The 15,714-nt window shown below is 42.7% G+C and overlaps 1 protein-coding gene across 1 annotated transcript in view; it reads left to right on the forward strand.

The window, feature by feature from the left end:
• LOC122936338 (protein unc-93 homolog A-like) overlaps positions 1–15,714 on the forward strand; it is a 411,461-nt gene that overhangs the window by 98,615 nt on the left and 297,132 nt on the right. Inside the window, exon 2 of the mRNA XM_044292489.1 lies at positions 8,071–8,252. Coding sequence (XP_044148424.1) covers positions 8,071–8,252 — 182 coding nt within the window. The remainder of the gene's footprint in view (positions 1–8,070; positions 8,253–15,714) is intronic.

Below are 15,714 nucleotides of genomic sequence, written 5' to 3' on the forward strand. Positions count from 1 at the left end.
CCATCTCCTCCTCTTCATCCTCCAGAACTGTGACAATTGTGTACCTTGGGATTGTGAGTGCAGGAACCCACCCTTGGAGCCACTTGGGAAAGACTGGACGGAAACCCTATAAAATGATTCCTCTTCCGCCTCCTCCTCCTGTGCCACATCCTCTTCCATCATCGCCAGGAGCGTTTTTTTTCAAGGAGGCATAGAAGTGGGATAGTAACGCCGAGAATGGCGTTATCGGCACTGGCCATGTTGGTGGAGTACTCGAAACAGCGCAACAAGGAACACATGTCTCGCATGGAGGCTTAGTCATTGATGGTGACGTGGTGCTGTTCCGCCGAGCGACTCACCCGTGCGTGCTGCAGCTGAAACTCCACTATCGCCTGCTGCTACTCGCACAGTCTGGCCAGCATGTGAAAGTTGGTGTTCCACCTTGTGGGCATGTCACATATGAGGGAAGGCCGAAGTTGCGCTGCAGCGCTGACAGCCGAGCAGCAGCAGGATGAGAACGCCAAAAGCGCGCACAGACAGCCCGCACTTTATGGAGCAGCTCTGAAATATCTGGGTAAGTTATAAGAAATCTCTGCACCACCAAATTCAGCACATGCACCAGGCAAGGGATGTGCGTCAATTTAGGCTGCTATGAGATTTTGCCCATTATCGCACACCACCAGGCCGGGCTTGAGGCTGACTGGCACAAACCACTCATCAGTCTGTTGTTCAAGGCCCATGCATAGCTTGTGAGCGGTGTGGGGTTTGTCACCCTAAAAGATACGTTTTAAAACTGCCTGCTGTCGTTTACCCCTGGCTGTGCTGAAGTTGGTGGTGTAGGTGTTATGCTGACCGGATGAGGAGCTGGTAGAGGATAAGAAGCGGAGTAGGAGGAGGAAGCAACAGAAGGCAAACTGAAGCTCCCTGCAATCCTCAGTGGTGGAAGGACATGCGCCAAACTGCTATCCGCCTCAAGCCCAGCCGCCACTGCATTTACCCAGTGTGCTGTTATGGAGATATAAAGACCCTGATCGTGCTTACTGGTCCACATATCCGTAGTCAGGTGCACCTTGCCACAGATGACATTGCGCAGTGCACACCTAATTTTATCCCCTACTTGGTTGTGCAGGAAAGGGATGGCTCACCTTGAAAAGTAGTGGTGGCTGGCCACGACATACTGTGGGACAGCCACCGCCATAAGGCCTTTAAAACTATCCGTCTCCACCAGACCTTTCAAAGGCCAGTAATTTAGAAATGCTGACATTCAGGGCTAGGGATCGGGGTGGGTAGGGGGGTCGTTCCTCTTCCTCTCCAGCGTTTGGGAGATGGAGAGCTGAACGCTTCCTTGAGACATTGTGGAGATGCTTGGTGACCCAGGTGTTGGTGTTGTTGGCAGATCCTCTGTTTGTGGGGTGGCACTGTAACTCCAGAGGTGGATGAAGAGGCCAAGACTGCAGCAGAAGAGGAAGCAGGAGGTGCCAGAGACCTTTCTTGGTTTTTGAGGTGTCTACTCCACTGCAGCTCCTGCTTTGCACTGAAATGCCTGTTCATGCAGGTTGTGCTCAGGTTGAGAACGTTTATGCCTCGCTTCAGGCTCTGATTGCACTACTCCTGTCTTGTCGTCAGCACGTTGTCTGAAGAACTGTTACGCCAGGGAACTCCTTGGGGCTGGCTTTGGTGTGCTCGGTCCCTTGCTGCGGTGGGCAGTAGCAGGCGTACTGTCTAGGGGACGGCTGCTCTGCTTTTGCACCCTGCTCCCTCTTCTGCTGTGCTGGTGGCTCTGTGCGACCACCGCCTCTTCCTCAAAACTACACAGGTCACTCGCATGACCTTGAATCCATTAAGGGTCGATGACCTCATCATCCTCCACATCATCTTTCACCCAGTCTTCACCCCTGCCTTCCTTGTCGGTCTGCACACTTTTGAAAGCCCCAGCAGTTGGCACCTGTGTTTCGTCATCATTCGAGACGTGTGGCGAGGGTCCTCCCATGTACTCATCTTGAAAGATAAGTGGTTAGGCATCGGTGCACTCAATCTCTTCCACTTCTGGGGCAGCGATAGGTGGATGGCCCTGGGAAACCTTGCTAACAGAGTCATCAAAAAGCAGAAGAGACTGCTGCATGACTTGGGGCTAAGACTGCTTGGCCGATTTGCAAGGCGGTGAGGTGAAAGACTGATTGACATTGGCTGCAGGTGCCAACTGTGGTCTTTCAGCAGGAGACTGGGTGGGAGACAATGTGAAGGAAGTGGATTCACTGTCAGCAGAACAATCTACTATCGCCTGTACTTGTTCAGACCTCGTTATTCGTAGCGCAGCATTAGGCCCAACCAAATACCGCTGCAGGTTTTGTCGCCTATTCGCACGGGAGGAAGGGGTTTCACTTGTGCGTGTAGCTGGAACAGATCGACCACGTCCTCTTCAAGCAACAGGAGCTCAACCAGCAGCACAACGACCTGGGCCACGTCCCTTATTTGAAGTTCTCCAATTTTTTGGATCTTGACCTAAATGGGTGTTTAATTAATTATTAGTAGAATAAAACGACAGTATGTAAAGGGTGTATGTCACACAGCCTGAACCAGACTAGGCCTCAATTAAAGATTTTTTTGCCCAAAATAGCTGTATTTAAAATGCCTGAATAAAACCCCTGCATGTAGAGGGTGTATCTCTCAGTGCCTGAACCAGTGTAGGCCTGAATTAAATCACAAAATGGCTGTATTTCAAATGGCTGTATTTCAAATGCCTGAATCAAACCCCTGTATGTAGGGTGTATCTCACGCGGCCTGAACCAGTGTAGGCCTGAAGTAAATCACTAAATGGCTGTATTTCATATGGTTGTATTTCAAATGCCTGAATTAAACCCGTGTATGTAGAGGGTGTATCTCACAGTGCCTGAACCAGTGTAGGCCTGAATGAAATATTTCTTTGCAAAAAATGGCTGTATTTCAAATGGCTGTATTTCAAATGACTGAATCAAACCACTGCATGTAGAGGGTGTATCTCACAGGGCCTGAACCAGTGTAAGCCTAAATTAAAGATCTCTTTGCACAAATTGGCTATATTTCAAATGCCTAAATGAAACCCCTGTATGTAGAGAGTGTATCTCACAGGGCCTGAACCAGTGTAGGCCTAAATTAAATATATCTTTGCCAAAAAAGGCTGAATTTCAAATGGCTGTATTTCAAATGCCTGAATCAAACCCCTGTATGTAGAGGGTGTATCTCACAAGGCCTAAACCAGTGTAGGCCGAAATTTAAATATTTATTTGCCCAAAATGGCGGTATTTCAAATGCCTGAATCAAACCCCTGCATGTAGAGGGTGTATCTCACAGGGCCTGAACTAGTGTAGGCCTAAATTAAATAATTCTTTGCCTACAATGGCTGTATTTTAAATGCCTGAATCAAACCCCTGTATGCAGAGGGTCTATCTCACAAGGCCTAAACCAGTGTAGGCCTAAATTAAATATGTCTTTGCCCAAAATGGCTGAATTTCAAATGGCTGTATTTCAAATGCCTGAATCAAACCCCTGTATGTAGAGGGTGTATCTCACAAGTTCTAAACCAATGTAGGCCTAAATTAAATATTTATTTGCCCAAAATGGCTGTATTTCAAATGGCTAAATAAAACCCCTGTATGTAGAGGATATATATCACAGGGCAGGAAACAATGTAGGCCTAAATTAAATATTTCTTTGCCCAAAATGGCTGTATTTCAAATGGCTGTATTTCAAATTCCTGAATCAAACCCCTGTATGTAGAAGGTGTATCTCACAGGGCCTGAACCAGTGTAGACCTGAATTCAATATTGGTGTACCAAATGGCAGTATTTCAAATGCCTGAATCAAACTCCTGTATGTAGAGGGTGTATCTCACACGGCCTGAACTAGTGTAGGCCTAAATTAAATAATTCTTTGCCCACAATGGCTGTATTTTAAATGCCTGAATCAAACCCCTGTACGCAGAGGGTCTATCTCACAAGGCCTAAACCAGTGTAGGCCTAAATTAAATATGTCTTTGCCCAAAATGGCTGAATTTCAAATGGCTGTATTTCAAATGCCTGAATCAAACCCCTGTATGTAGAGGGTGTATCTCACAAGTTCTAAACCAATGTAGGCCTAAATTAAATATTTATTTGCCCAAAATGGCTGTATTTCAAATGGCTAAATCAAACCCCTGTATGTAGAGGATATATATCACAGGGCAGGAAACAATGTAGGCCTAAATTAAATATTTCTTTGCCCAAAATGGCTGTATTTCAAATGGCTGTATTTCAAATTCCTGAATCAAACCCCTGTATGTAGAAGGTGTATCTCACAGGGCCTGAACCAGTGTAGGCCTTAATTCAATATTGGTGCACCAAATGGCTGTATTTCAAATGCCTGAATCAAACCCCTGTATGTAGAGGGTGTATCTCACACGGCCTGAACCAGTGTAGGCCTGAATTCAATATTGGTGAACCAAATGGCGGTATTTCAAATGCCTGAATCAAACCCCTGTATGTAGAGGGTGTATCTCACATGGCCTGAACCAGTGTAGGCCTGAATTAAAGATTCATTTGCACAAAATGGCTGTATTTCAAATAGCTTTATTTCAAATGCCTGAATCAAACCACTGCATGCATAGGGTGTATCTCACAGGGCCTGAACCAGTGTAGGCCTAAATTAAATATTTCTTTGCCCAAAATGGCTGTATTTCAAATGCCTGAATCAAACCCCTGTATGTAGAGGATGTATCTCACAGGGCCTGAACCAGTGTAGACCTAAATTAAATATTTCTTTGCCCAAAATGGCTGCATTTCAAATGGCAGTATTTCAAATGCCTAAATCAAACCCCTGTATGTAGAGGGTGTATCTCACATGGCCTGAACCAGTGTAGGCCTGAATTAAAGATTCATTTGCACAAAATGGCTGTATTTCAAATAGCTTTATTTCAAATGCCTGAATCAAACCACTGCATGTAGAGGGTGTATCTCACAGGGCCTGAACCAGTGTAGGCCTAAATTAAATATTTCTTTGCCCAAAATGGCTGTATTTCAAATGCCTGAATCAAACCCCTGTATGTAGAGGGTGTATCTCACAGGGCCTGAACCAGTGTAGACCTAAATTAAATATTTCTTTGCCCAAAATGGCTGCATTTCAAATGGCAGCATTTCAAATGCCTAAATCAAACCCCTGTATGTAGAGGGTGTATCTCACAAGGTCTAAACCAATGTAGGCCTAAATTAATTATTTATTTGCCCAAAATGGCTGCATTTCAAATGGCTGCATTTTAAATCGCTGAATCAAACGCCTGTATGTAGAGGGTGTATCTCACAGGGCCAGGACCAATGTAGGCCTAAATTAAATATTTATTTTCCCAAAATGGCTGTATTTCAAATGCCTGAATCAAACCCTTGTATGTAGAGGATGTATTTCACAGGGCCTGAACCAGTATAGGCATGAATTAAAGATTTCTTTGCCCAAAATGGCTGTATTTCAAATGCCTGAATCAAACCCCTGTATGTAGAGGGTGTATCTCACTGGGCCTGAACCAGTGTAGGCCTGAATTCAATATTGGTGCACCAAATGGCGGTATTTCAAATGCCTGAATTAAACCCCTATATGTAGAGGGTGTATCTCACATGGCCTGAACCAGTGTAGGCCTGAAATAAAGATTTTTTCCCCCAAAATGGCCGTATTTTAAATGGCTGTATTTCACATGCCTGAATCAAACCCCTGTATGTACAGGGTGTATCTATCAGGGCCTAAAATAGTGTAGGCCTAAATTAAAATTTTCTTTGTCCAAAATGGCTGTATTTCAAATGGCTGCATTTCAAATGCCTGAATCAAACCCCTGTATGTAGAGGGTCAATCTCACAAGGTCTAAACCAGTGTAGGCCTAAATTAAATATTTCTTTGCCCAAAATTGCTGTATTTCAAATGTCTGTATTTCAAATGCCTGAATCAAACCCCTGCATGTAGAGGGTGTATTTCACAGGGCCTGAACCAGTGTAGGCCTGAATTAAAGAGCTCTTTACACAAAATGGCTGTATTCAAATGCCTGAATCAAACCTCTGTATGTAGAGGGTGTATCTCACACGGCCTGAACCAGCGTAGGCCTGAATTAAAGATTTCTTTGCACAAAATGGCTGTATTTCAAATGGCTGTATATCAATTGCCTGAATCAAACCCTTGTTTGTAGAGGGTGTATCTCACACGGCCTGAACCAGTTTAGGCCTGAATTTAATATTGGTGTACCAAATGGCGGTATTTCAAATCTCTAAATCTAACTGAATTAAGGGTGTATCTCACAATGATATCTGCATCAAAGGCTGCCAACAATTTTTTTTGTGCCCAAACGAGTGTTTGTTTAACAACTGAATTTGACAGCAGTATATAAGCCTGTAATTTCACACGTGCTGATGCTCCAAGGCCTGAAAATAGTGGTTTTAGTCAAAAAAGTGTGTTTTTAAAACCCCAGAAAATGATTGGTGTATTTCTAGCTTAAATTGCACACTGACTAATCCAGATGTTGTAGATTGCCAAAATAGTATTTTTTTGGTAACAGAATATGAAAGCTGTATATATTAAACTTGAATTTAACACTTGCAGTTTAGGAGAACACAGTTTTTTGACAAAAAACTGTGTTTTTAAAACCCCAGAAAATGATGGGTGTTTTTCTAGCTTAAATTGCACACTGACTAATCCAGATGTTGTAGATTGCCCAAAAAGTTTTTCTTTTGGTAACAGAATATGAAAGCTGTATATATATTAAACTTGAATTTAACACTTGCAGATCAGGAAATTTTTTTTTTTTTTTACAAACAAGTTTGTTTTTCAAACCCCAGAAATTGATCGGTGTATTTCTAGCTTAAATTGCACACTGACTAATCCAGATGTTTTAAATTGCCCCAAAAATTGTGATTTGCAATGTCCCAAAAGCTCAGATGCAGTGCTGGTGCACTGAGCTTGCATAACATTTTTGGGGTCAATGGGCTTAGGGCAGGGTAAAACGATTGTGCCCTGCACCCACACAACTATTTCTAGGTAGATCGCTGAGTTAGATTCTCTCCTATTCTCTCCCTGAAATCACAAGTCCAGCAGTATCCTCTCCCTACAGTAAGTACAGCAGAGTGACGTGCAGCGCTATCTTACGCCAGCTTATATAGAGCCTGGGTCACATGCTGCACTGGCCAATCACAGCCACACCATTAGTTTGCATGGCTGTGATGGCTTCTAAGGTCAGACAGTTAACCACTTGTTGATTGGCTGCTCTGCAGCCTATCAAAAAGCGCCAAGATAACGCTGAACACCGAACACAAACTTTCGGGTTCGGGTCCGGGGTCCAAAAATCCTAAAGTTTGGTACGAATCCGAACTTTACAGTTCGGGTTCGCTCAACCCTATTCATGATTACTTTAGAGACTTTACCCCCTGTAAAGAGATGGTACAAATCAGAGACCAACTGTACATCAGTTATTTGCTTGAATCAGTTATAAAATAGTTATGCTGTTGACATTAACTCACAGTAGATGGAGATACTTATTCTGAATTTTGCTGTGGTGTACATGCCTGAAGGAAGCCATATAAAATGATTTTCCTGCAGATCTTTTCTTTTTCTTTTCTCTTTTCAGAAGTTGTGTATTTGTTCTTAATTATACATATGATATTATTACTTGGAGTTAGGGATGAGCGATTTGCATAAAACTTAGTTTCAATACTGTACGGAGTGCTCTGTACAGTATTAGAATGCATTGGCTCTGATGAGCTGAAGTTATTACTTCACGAAGTCTTGCGAGATTTTGCGTAATAACTTCATAAATTGATTTCTACTGTAAAAAAACATTTCCCGAACTTGGGTTTGGTTATAAGGTACTTCGGCTCATATGAGCCAATATATTCTAATGCTGTACAGAGCGCTTGCTCCCTACAGTATTGAAACAAAGTTTTATGCAAATCGACTTCGGATGATTTATCCGAAGTAGATTCACTCATCCCTCCTTGTAATGGCCTAATGTTTTCAGCACAGTAGCAGAACAGAATTTGTCATTTGGTAAAACTCATATAATATAATAACTGCAATATTTATTATCTCTCTCTTTTTTTTTTTTTTCAGAGCAGCCTCAATGCAGATCAAGGTCTTGGTGTTGCTTCACTGAGTATCATCTATGGAGCTCTAATTATATCTTCAACGTTTGTTCCTCCAATTTTAATTAAGAAAATTGGCTGTAAATGGACAATTGTTGCCTCTATGTGCTGTTATATTACATATTCTCTTGGCAACTTCTACCCTAGCTGGTAAAGTATTGTAACTTAAAATTTCTGGAAAAATATTTGTATCAGTTAAAGGAAATCTGTCACTAGCAAATTAGCAAAATAATTTTTTAATGAATCGATGTGTAATAAAGTACCTTATTTCCATATGTCTTGTTCTTTTTTTCTGCGTCTTGTCATTCCTTAAAAAAACGCTTTTTATGATATGCAAATGAAGCTGTAAAGAGCCCAGAGGGGCGTTATTCTTTGTCCACGGTGCCCAGGAATGCCCCTCTGAAGTGCCGTGCCCGCCTAAATTTGAAAACTAAGAACTCCTCCAAGTTAGCCTAAATCGACTCCCAGAGGCGCGGCTAAGTGCTACCCCCCCCCAGCGCCGCGCTCTGCGGCAAACTTGCCCGCATCCGAAATCCCGCGCAGGCGCAGTGCCGGCGATTGCCTTCACCTGCGTGATGATAAGACGACTGAGGAAACAGCGAAAACGTCACTGGGATCGGCGCATGCCCAGTGATGCTGTTGAAGCTGTTGCCTTCAGTCGTCTTAAGAATAAAGAATAACGCCCCTCTGAGCACAAGACATATGGAAATAAGGTACTTTATTACACATGGATTCATAAAAAAAAAAATATGCTAATATGCTAGTGACAGATTCCCTTTAAGATATGTTGAAATTCTGGTCACCCATGAGAAAGAGACACTTTAAATTGTTACACATTTTGTTATGTTGTGGCATTTTTCCCTATAATTCTGTAGTCAATACCCCATAATGACTAATAATAAAAAAAAAAACTAAAATCTTGCATTGACATAAGTATTCAGACCCTTTACTCAGGACTTGAAGCTTCAGGATTTGAAACACCTTTGGCTGGGATTACAGCTTCAAGTCTGGATATGATGCAACAACATTTGCACACCTAAATTTGGGGATTGTCTGCCATTCTTCTCTACAGATTCTCTCAAACTCATCAGGTTAGATGGGAACCTTCAATAGCTATTTGCAGGTCTCTCCTTAAGATGTTTAATTGGGATTGTCAGGGTTCTGGCTGACCTATCAAGGTCATTCACAGAGTTGTCCTTTAGCCACTCCTGTGTTGTCTTGACTCTGTGTTCATGGTCATTGTCGTGTTGGAAGGCAAATGTTTGGCCAGTTATGTAGTCCTGAGCACTCTGGATCAGGTTTTCATTAAGAATATCTCTGTACTTTGCTTCATTCAGCTTTCGCTCAACTCTGACCAGTCTACCTGTCCCAGCCACGTAAAAACACTCCCCACAGCATGAAGCTGCCACCACCATGCTTCATTGCCTGGTTTCCTTTAAACATGATGCTAGGAATTTAGGCCAAAAAGCTCAATCTTTGTTTCTCAATCTGATAGTTCTTTATTTATTTTTTTACTGAGGAGAAGCCTCTTTATAGCCACTCTGTCATATATCCCAGATTGGTGGAGTATTGCAGTGATGGATAACCTTCTGGAAGTTTCTCCCACCTGCACTGAGGATGTTTGGAGCTCAGTCAGAGTCACTATTTGATTATTGGTCGCCTTTATTCCTAGGGCCCTTTTCACCAGATTACTTTTGGTCATTTTAAATTTTGTTGGGGCTGCCAGCTCTAGGAAGAATCCTGGTTGTTCCAAACTTCTTTCATTTAAAGGATAACTGTCACATTTAGACCCTAATTTCAATTTTCATATATGTAGTTACTAATAACATGATATTCCAGAATCGATTACTATTAGACTGGCTTACCCCATATTTAATAAGATTCAGCCCTTAGCAACCAGTCTGCTTAAAACTGCAATTTCACTATTCAGTTAAGATGGCCGCCACTGCCCTCACCCTGAGGATGATCCCGTCTGCCCAGACTAGCCAGTAACAATAGCCCCCCAAAAGTGTCAGTAACCAGAGCTCTCCCCGCTAAATGGTTAATCTCCGGCAGTACAAAGGGGTCCTCTTACCACATGTTGCTTTCATTTATACACTGAGCAGATGGCAGATCTCCTTTCCCTGTTGTGCGCTGCTCCAACTCTGCATTCTCCAAGTCTGCTGAGTGAGGGAGCGTCTGCCAAGCGCAGGGACAGGGAGAAGTGCACACAGTGCACTGTTATCAGCTGCTGGGGAGGACCTGGCTTTAATCATTTACTTACAGTCCCTGGCTGTCAGTAATGTGAGCCTGCACGCTGCGTGCTCCATCTATCAACAGATAGACGGACCATGCCTAGCAACCCTATTTTAAGCACAGGTAAAAGTAGGCAGTACAGGGAACAAAAATGTGGAATTAAGGGGTAATTGAATACACAGTGAAAAGTTGAAATAGGGCCACCTTTTTTTTTTTTCTTCATTTTGCATTTTGCCATATGGGATCAATAATTTTAGATTTTAATAGCACAGGTGTTTTTGCATGTGGGGATGCCCATAATGTTTATTTAATTTAACGTTTATTTAGTTTAATTTTTTATGCATTTTTATTTTTATTTTGCGGGAAGGTGGTGATATGATTTAAAAAATAACTTTTCTTTTTTACACTTTTGAATAGTTCCCCTATGGAACTTGAACTAGCAATCATCAGATTGCTTTTCTCATAGACTCCAATAAATAAGCATTGGAGTCTATGAGCATTTCACTGTGCTCCTATGGAGCACTGACATAAGCAGGCTCTCCATAGAAACTTATGTGAGGCAGTCTCCGATAATTTAGGAGGACTGAGGCTGCCACACACACACACACACACACACACCTTCACACCATCTGGCTCCACTATTCTTCATTAGGGGGAGCCTGTGCACGGCCGGGGGCATGTGCTTCCCGGTTTTTACCTCCCAGATGCCATGGTTGCACTTAACTATCGCATCCGAGGTTAAATGTGTGTGATCGATGTTATAGATTACCCTATTAGCCCCAGTTGCCTCATAAGAGCAGCAGGTGCCGTCTTTAAAGAGGACCTTTTTACCACTCCTGACCTACCTATTTTAATAGCTACATGCATTTCCTGCATATTAACAATTCTGAAGCATCTATTCTTATGGCTCTATGTTGTGCCATTCCTTTATTATTTGCACTAGAAGTTATGAATGAATTGCTATTACCCTTTAGTAAAGGTACAGAGGGGAGGTAACCAGTTGGGGGGGGGGGGGGGGACCTGCACGGACTGACTCCATCCAATCAGTGCTGCCCTTTCAGTCTGTGCAGGCACAATAGATGCTCCAGAATTGTTATTACATGGAGAATGCATGTAACTATTTAAATAGGCAGGTCAGGAGTGGTGAAGGGTCCTTTTTAAATACCAAACCACTGATATATATCTATATCTATATCTCGCTCTGGTAGACTGGATAAGTGGATGCAGTATAGAGGCACCAACCAGTTCTTAAATCAAACAGTGTTTATTCAGACTCTTGGCAAGTTCATAAACAAAAAAGTCACCTTGTGGTTTTGGTGTTAGTTCACACCCTGCTGGCAGTTCTGCCTCGAAGAGTCCATGAACAGGCTTTAGGTGGCCTATTTCCCCTCACACGGGTCTCAGCCCTCGAAGCCCGGTAGAAGTCTCAGATCCCAATATTCCAATACAGAGATCACCTCTGCTAAACCCAGCTGTCTTTTAAAAACAGCTAGGTGTTGCCAAAACACATGACCCCACCCATGTGTTTGACCCCACCTGCACTGGGAGGAAAATACCTGCCTCCCTGTACAACTCCCTTTACTGTGTCACAATATATATACTATATATATATATATATATATATATATATATATATATACAGTACAGACCAAAAGTTTGGACACAACTTCTCATTCAAAGAGTTTTTTTTATTTTCATGACTATAAAATTGTAGATTCACACTGAAGGCATCAAAACTATGAATTAACACATGTGGAATTATATACATAACAAAAAAGTGTGAAACTATATGTCATATTCTGGGTTCTTCAAAGTAGCCACCTTTTGCTTTGATTACTGCTTTGCATTCTCTTGATGAGCTTCAAGAGGTAGTCACTTGAAATGGTCTTCCAACTGTCTTGAAGGAGTTCCCAGAGATGCTTAGCACTTGTTGGCCCTTTTGCCTTCACTCTGCGGTCCTGCTCACCCCAAACCATCTCGATTGGGTTCAGGTCCGGTGACTGTGGAGGCCAGGTATTCTGGCGCAGCACCCATCACTCTCCTTCATGGTCAAATAGCCCTTACACAGCCTGGAGGAGTGTTTGGGGTCATTGTCCTGTTGAAAAATAAATGATGGCCCAACTAAACGCAAACTGGATGGAATAGCATGCCGCTGCAAGATGCTGTGGTAGCCATGCTGGTTCAGTATGCCTTCAATTTCGAATAAATCCCCAACAGTGTCACCAGCAAATCACCCCCACACCATCACACCTCCTCCTCCATGCTTCACGGTAGGAACCAGGCATGTAGAGTCCATCCGTTCACCTTTTCTGCGTCGCACAAAGACACGGTGGTTGGAACCAAAGATCTCAAATTTGGACTCATCAGACCAAAGCACAGATTTCCACTGGTCTAATGTCCATTCCTTGTGTTCTTTAACCCAAACAAGTCTCTTCTGCTTGTTGTCTGTCCTTAGCAGTGGTTTCCCAGCAGATATTCTACCATGAAAGCCTGATTCACACAGTCTCCTCTTAACAGTTGTTCTAGAGATGTGTCTGCTGCTAGAACTCTGTGTGGCATTGACCTGATCTCTAATCTGAGCTGCTGTTAACCTGCGATTTCTGAGGCTGGTGACTAGGATGAACTTATCCTCCGCAGCAGAGGTGACTCTTGGTCTTACTTTCCTGGGGCGGTCCGCATGTGAGCCAGTTTCTTTGTAGCGCTTGATGGTTTTTGTGACTGCATTTGGGGACACTTTCAAAGTTTTCCCAATTTTTCAGATTGACTGACCTTCATTTCTTAAAGTAATGATGGCCACTCATTTTTCTTTACTTAGCTGCTTTTTTCTTGCCATAATACAAAGTCTAACAGTCTATTCAGTAGGACTATCAGCTGTGTATCCACCTAACTTCTCCTCAACGCAACTGATGGTCCCAACCCCATTTATAAGGCAAGAAATCCCACCTATTAAACCTGACAGGGCACACCTGTGAAGTGAAAACCATTTCAGGTGACTACCTCTTGAAGCTCATCAAGAGAATGCCAAGAGTGTGCAAAGCAGTAATCAAAGCAAAAGGTGGCTACTTTGAAGAACCTAGAATATGACATATTTTCAGTTGTTTCCCACTTTTTTCTTATGTATATAATTCCACATGTGTTAATTCATAGTTTTAATGCCTTCAGTGTGAATCTACAATTTTGATAGTCATGAAAATAAAGAAAACTCTTTGAATGAGAAGGTGTGTCCAAACTTTTGGTCTGTACTGTATATATATATATATATATATCTATATATATATATATACACACACACACACACACACACAGTGAGGGACAGAGCATTTGAACACTCTGCAATTTTGTAAGTTCTCCCACTTGTATCATGTAGGGGTCTGAAATTCACATTGCAGATGTATTCTCACTCCGAGAGACAGAATTTAATAAAAAAAAAAAAAAACAGGAAATAACATTGTTTGATTTTAAAAGAATTCATTTGTCTTGCACTGCTGAGCATAAGTATTTGAACACCTGAGAAACAGCAAGAATTCTGGCTTTCAAAGATCTGTTACTGTGCCTTTAAAAAGTCCGCCTCTACTCCATTCATTAATCTAACTTAGTAGCACCTGTCTGAGCCCTTTAAAGACACCTGTCCACCCCACAGTCAGTCAGACGCCAACTACTACCATGGGCAAGACCAAAGAGCTGTCAAAAGACACCAGAGACAAAATTGTTGACCTCCACAAGGTTGGAAAGGGCTGCGGGGCAATTGCCATGAAGCTTGGTGAAAATAGATAAACTATTGGAGCAATTGTTAGAAAATAGAAGAGGCCAAAGATGACTGGGGCTCCATGAAAGATCTCATCTCATGGGGTATCACTGATGATAAGAAAGGTGAGGAATCAGCCCAGAACTACAAGGAGGAGCTGTTCAATGACATGAAAAGAGCTGGGACCACAGCTTCAAAGGTCACTGTTGGTAGAAAGAACACTATGCCATCATAGTTTCAAATCATGCATTGCAGGGAAGGTTCCCTTGCTCAAGTCATCACATGTCCAGGCCCGTCTGAAGTTTGCCAATGACCATCTGGATGATCCAGAGGACGCATGGGAGAAAGTCATGTGTTCAGATGAGACCAAAGTAGAACTTTTTGGTCTAAATTTCACTCGTCGTGTTTGGAGGAAAAAGTAGGATGAGTTGCATCCCAAGAACACCATCCCTACTGTGAAGCATGGGGGTGGTAACATCATGCTTTTTCAGGGTGCTTTTCTGCAAAGGGGACAAGACGACTGAACTATATTAACTAGAGGATGAATGGGGCCATTTATTGTGAGGTTTTGAATAGAGTTGAGCGGACATCTGGATGTTTGGGTTCGGTCGAACTTCACAAAAAAGTTCGAGTTCGGAACCCGAACTTGTATCCGAACCCCATTGAAGTCAATGGGAACCCGCACTTTTGAGCACTAAAATGGCTGTAAAAATGTCATGGAAAGGGCTAGTGGCCAGCAAAATGTGGTTGGGAGCATGGCAAGTGCTCTGCAAACAAATGTGGATAGGGAAATGACTTTAAAAAACATAAAATAAGTAAAAATAAAAAATAATTTTGATCTAGGAGGACGAGGTCCATATGGATCAGGAGGTTGAGGAGGCAGTGGATGTGGCAGTGTAGGTGGAAGCGCCGGAAGAGGAGGAGGAGGTAGACTACACTGCTTTTTGGTTTTAAATTCATTTTTATTTTTTTTAAATTAGGATATACCCCAAAACATTGGGAAATATAGCCTGTGATAATCCACTCCAGTCGTGCTAAACACACATTCAGACAATACACTGCCTTCAGCAGGGCTGCCATCAGAAATTTTGAGGGCCCCTTACACAGCTCAAGGCCTGGGCCCCCCCTCCTACCCCGCCCCTTTAGAATCTGTCCTGACTCCACCTCCACCCCCAAGGACCTATCCCCAATTTCATTATTTTTTTACAACTACAAAGACAGTAAAAAGTGATAATCAGTGATTTCAGTAAGGAATTAATTTTTGACCAAATAATATGAAGCCTGCTACCACGACAAGGTAGACTCTTTTAAGCAGGACCCTACACTAACACTAACTACACTACCTGTTCTAATCTGCCCTAGCAATCTTCCCCTGGCACATTTAAGAAAAAACACCTTAAAAGCACAAGGTTTACTGTTACAGTGTTATGGGGGGGATCTGTGGATGATGTACTGTTATGGGCGGAATCTGTGGAGGACTTACTGTTATGGGGGAATCTGTAGATGACACACTGTTATGGGGGGAATCTGTGGATGACACACTGTTATTGGGGAATCTGTGGATGACACACTGTTATGGGGGATCTGTGGATGACACACTGTTATGGGGGATCTGTGGATGACACACTGTTA

The sequence above is a fragment of the Bufo gargarizans genome, chromosome 4 (assembly GCF_014858855.1).
Source record: "Bufo gargarizans isolate SCDJY-AF-19 chromosome 4, ASM1485885v1, whole genome shotgun sequence".
NCBI lineage: Eukaryota > Metazoa > Chordata > Amphibia > Anura > Bufonidae > Bufo > Bufo gargarizans.